At 58.0% G+C, this 4,701-nt stretch overlaps 1 protein-coding gene across 1 annotated transcript in view; it reads left to right on the top strand.

Moving 5' to 3' along the window:
- Positions 1-2,005: 2,005 nt before the first annotated feature.
- FAM222A (family with sequence similarity 222, member A) overlaps positions 2,006-4,701 on the top strand; it is a 16,879-nt gene continuing 14,183 nt past the window's right edge. The window contains exon 1 of the mRNA XM_009334436.1: positions 2,006-2,105. Within this exon, the coding sequence (XP_009332711.1) occupies positions 2,024-2,105 (82 nt within the window). The 5' untranslated portion in view covers positions 2,006-2,023. The remainder of the gene's footprint in view (positions 2,106-4,701) is intronic.

Raw genomic sequence — 4,701 nt, 5'->3', positions numbered from 1 at the left:
GATGCAGCCACCGCTGAAGCCGGCCGGTGGGCGCGTGCCAGCGCGTGCCAGGGGAGCTGAGGCGCGCCGGGAGCGGGGCTACGTAATGAACCCCGAGTCCCGGCGGGGAGAGGCGAGCTCCCTGGCAGTCAAGTGCGCTCAGCCTCTGAATAAGCAGCACTTCGTTCTCTTTTCAAACTGTATAATTTCTGCCTGATTGTAATGGCATATTTTAAAATTACCAGAAATCGAAGCCAGAAAATGGATACGGCTGCTTTTACTGCGAGCTGCGTTAACAAAGGATATGTAATGCATGAAATAAAAACACCTCCCTGCCCCCCTCCTTTTTTTTTTAAGACAGTAATAGGAGAAAATTGGTTTTGAAACTGAATAAAAGTCCCTTTCAGAGGAAATCATTTCTTTCAGGGTACCTTTGCTGAAAGTAAAATAGTGAATATTGAAAGGTGGTTACATGATTGTCTTTCATTTAGAGAGCGTGAGGACAGATGGAATCTGGGAGAAATGCACGATTGGAATAATTGCATGGTAACAAGGCGCTTGTTGTGAAATTAGTATCTTAAGAAAGTAGTGAAAAAGGCTTTTACTCATGAATACTTCATTATTAGGAGAAAACAGCACAATTTGGGTTCTCCAGACACCTGCTTGGTATTAGATGACTTCCTCCTCCCCTCCTGCTCCTCACACCTTTCGCTAACGAGTCTCTCCCTTTCCCGAGTTTGCAGCGTGGTGGCGGTGGGGTGACGGGGAGAGACCCCCAGCCCCCTCAGGCAGAGCCCAGCCACGGCACTGACACCCACAGCGGGTCCCACCGCCACCTCTGGCTGTCCGGCTGGGGGATGAGCCCAGAGCCTGGGACCCCCCCGCCCCGGTGATGGGGGGCACGGGGCGGCAGCAAGCAGCAAGCACGCGAGCACTGTTGTCTGTGCACCCGCGGTGGCTGCGAAGGCGTGTTTCGAAGGGTGACATTTAAACTGGCGGAGCAAGGAGAGCCCCGGGCACAGCTCGAGGAGCATCCGTCCATGCTTTGCTGCCCGGCGGGTGATGGTCACAGGCTCTGCCAGTGCGTGCCCGAGGCCACCGCACAGCTCCCCTGCACGCCGGCCCTGGCACTGCTTGCCAATCCCGAAGCGTGCAGGAAACGTCCCGTCTGCTGGACGGCTGCAGGAGATGGTTCCCCCGCAATAAAGTGATGTACCCAGCCGTGCCACCCAGCCGTGACCCGCAGCGGTGAGCCCCAGCCATCAACATTCAGCTGGGAGAGTGATGGCTCAGAAGCTGCGACGCTGGAGGACAGACACCGCTGCCTGCTTTTCTGCTGCTCCTGCCCACGTCTCCCTGCCCTCTCCAAGCGGGAATATCGCTCCCTCCGCCAGCCAGAGCAGTGGGAGGGTGTCAGCAGCAACTGGTTATAATTCATGCCCTCTGCGGCGGCTCGTGAAGGATGTACAATTAGCAGAGCGGTGGCGGCAATGACTTTGGCCTGACCCCTCCAGCTTTTGTCGAGCAGATTTTGATGCCAGCTGGGAGCTGGCAACGGATCCCAGGACCCCAAGCGGGATTTTAACGCCATCTTTCCTCAGCCTTGGCCCGAGCCGGCGGGGTCGCTCTCTGCCGGGAGGCACTGGCTGGCACACCAGCAGAGCGGTCTGGCACTGCCCAGAACGCGGTGCCGGAGGGATGCCCCGGCTCTGCCCTCTTCCCGGCGGGAAGGGCGGAAAGCTTTGCAGGCAACACAAATCACCCAGAGACCTTCATATTTATTTTATATACGTTCATATTTATTTAAGGCTTTCAGAGTTATTTATTTATCTCCAAAGGAGCAAAAGGCTCCGAGCAGCGCGTGCTGATGGTTGGTGCCGGGAGCTCACTACCTCCAGCTCCTCTGCCCGGGGAGCGGCTGGGTGGGCAGGAGGGTGGCGGGCAGCGGGGCGGGCAGGTCCCCTCACCTGACCGGCGTGTCTCTTCTCTCGGCAGGGCGCAGGCTGGCTGCGGGGGCGGCGCTGCCCGCCGGGAGGCCCAGACCATGCTGGCCTGCCTGCAGAGGACCCAGAACCCCCCAGCCCAGCACCTCGCCTGCCCCAACAAGGCGCTGGAGCCGCGCAAGTGTAAGTGCCCAGGGGGCCGCGCACCCTCTTTGATGCTGCTTCTCTTATTGAAAAAGACATTTATTTAACCGATAATTAAAAAGAGCAGGAGAAGTGGGGAGGAGGGGGAGGAAGGAGACAAGATAAGCAAATTAAATTGGGTTGCTCTGGTTGATAAGTCGAACTTCAGAAAATGTTGCAGAGCTGTCTGGGAAGCACGGCGGCGGCAGAGGATACTGCCGTCGCCTGCTCCACAGCCCCCCAAACCTCCCCGGCCCTTCCCCCCCTAATTACTTTCCCCATTTTGCTGCAGCTTGCCTTCCCCAGGAGCTGGCCTTTCAGATAAGCTGTAAACTAGTTACATTAAAATGGGATCCAAAAGGTCACTCCAGTAAAGCACCTGTCTCTCCCAGCCTTTGTCTCTCAATCCAAACCATGATTAAATGTATATTTAATGAGCCTGCTTTAGGCAGGCGTGTTTGACCTCCCCGGCTGGGAAAGACGCATTGAGATTCTCAAGTGATGAATGTGTGTTTTAAAGAGGGGAGTGGATATTTTTCTGCTGGTCTCAGTTGGATTTTTAAACATTGCCGGCTGAAGACAAATCAGCTGCTAAAGCTCTGCTTGTTAGTCTGTGACAGCCCCCGGGCATTTGTTTAATGATCTGTATTTTCCCGGAGACGTTTTTTTCCCCTCTACCTGGGCACCCCGACGCAGCCAAGCGAGCCTGGCGCAGGGTTTGGGTGATGCTCACCCACCCTGGGGACCCCTGGCATCTCTCCAGTGGGGCTTGGGTCACACTGGCAGCCAGGAGGGTTATTTTTTGGGTGAAGCTCCCCAGGCTCCAGCACAGCATCGCTGCAGGGAGCAGATCACCCAGGCCAGAGGCAGGGTGATGGGCACCCGCGTGTCCCAGCATTGCAGGTGGGGAAGCACTTGTGTGTGCATCATGGGGGCGGGTGAGATCGGTGCCCCCTGAGCTGTTTGCACCCGAGCACCCATCAGGGTGTCAGCTCTTGGGGGTTTCGGCGAGTCTGCAAAGCGTGTGGGTGCGTGCGTGGACCCTCGCGTGCTTGCGCTGAATCGGCGCTCGCGGTGCCGCTCGGGTCTCCTTATTAGTCTCTGGAAGGAAAACGGATGTTGCTCTTGTAAAATTATTCCTAATCCGTCATGCCTGAGCAGCGCGCGGCGGCACAGGGCTGGCGCGAGGGTCTGCCTCCCGGCACGCCTCGTTGCCACGGGCTAATTAGCTCAGCCGTGCCCGCATGGTCCGAGACCCGCGGGCGGGCTGAGCCTGGCAGGGTTTTCTGGAGACCTAGTTGTGGCTCAGAGCCGGGCACCATCGCAGCCCATGAGGATGCTGAGGAGCAGCACCCTGGGGACGGGGCCCAGGAGCACCCTCCCATGGGAGGGGTTGGTGCTCCCCAGCTTTTCCCGCCCTGCCAGAGACGAAGCTACAATAAGGAGGTTTGGGGAGCGGGAGCCCATACGTGGTGTTGCCACGCGGCAAGGCACCCGTCAGTGGGGAGATCCACTCTTGGGTGCAGCCACCCGTGTCCTGGGAGGGTCCCAGCCCCAGGGTGCCGGGGGGGGGTCCCTGAACCATGCCAGTGGGAGGAGGGCAGGTTGCAGAGGTCTGACCCCAAGCCGGACCCAGCGGGCACGGCAGAGTGGGGTTTTTGGCCGATCGCCCCCCATCCCTTGGGGCAGGACCCTGGTTGCCTGAGGTCTCTGAGGCTTTTCCCCAACCGGGCCGCGTCCCCCGGGGCAGGTGGTGTGCAGCAGTGGCCGCGCTCCCCGGCCAGACCCCCGTGCTGCGCTCGCCGCTGGCCACCACCAGCCAGGTCACCTTAATCAAAGTTTAGCTGCCTGTATGTTTCCGCTCATTATGGGCAAATCCAGCATGTCTCGCTCCTCTCTGCCTCCTGCTAGTGCAAATTAAATTGCAGGTGACATCCAGGGCCACGCATCTGGTTTGGAATACAATTTTCTCTTCTTTATTTATGGCACCTGCGGTAAGCGTGGCGCAGAGGGGCCGGCGAGCTGGCGCGCGGGGCCGAGCCTCCTGCCGCCTCCTAAACGCCTGTGTAGGTAATCAACAAAGATAGAGTTCTCTTAAAACGAGGCACAATTTAGAAGTGCCTCTGATTACTTAATTTGCTCCTGAGTATCTCAGTAATTATCTTTATGGGTCTTATTTCTGTCCTCTGGCATTGTTTCTGTCGATATTAAATGAGTCTGGCTCTCGGCACATTGGCCGTCTGGCCCAGCACCACTGTGAAATCCTATTATCCTGCCCGCGCCGCTGATTAATTTTTGTATTAATTTCACGTAAAAGGTGAGCTGACTAATTTTCCTGCCCATGCTGGGAGCTGACGGCCCTGGCGCCTTTGCCCCCCAGTTCTGCTCCTTGGCGCTCCTGCTAATTACCGTCCCCCCGTCTCGGTGCCCCACACGCCAGCGCGGCCGCATCCCAGCGGGCTCGGTGCATCCCACAAAATCCATCCCGTTAAATGCCGTAGGTGACTTTGCTGCGGTGCTCGCCGTTGCTGGCTCACGGCAGCGGCCGGTTTTCCTTGCCAGTAATCCTGGGGCTGCACTGCGGGCACCGGTCCGG

Source organism: Pygoscelis adeliae, unplaced genomic scaffold, assembly GCF_000699105.1.
Source record: "Pygoscelis adeliae isolate BGI_AS28 unplaced genomic scaffold, ASM69910v1 Scaffold262, whole genome shotgun sequence".
In the NCBI taxonomy this organism is placed as follows: Eukaryota; Metazoa; Chordata; class Aves; order Sphenisciformes; family Spheniscidae; genus Pygoscelis; species Pygoscelis adeliae.
Note: the sequence above shows the minus strand (reverse complement) of the source record. Positions and strands in the feature narration are given on the sequence as shown.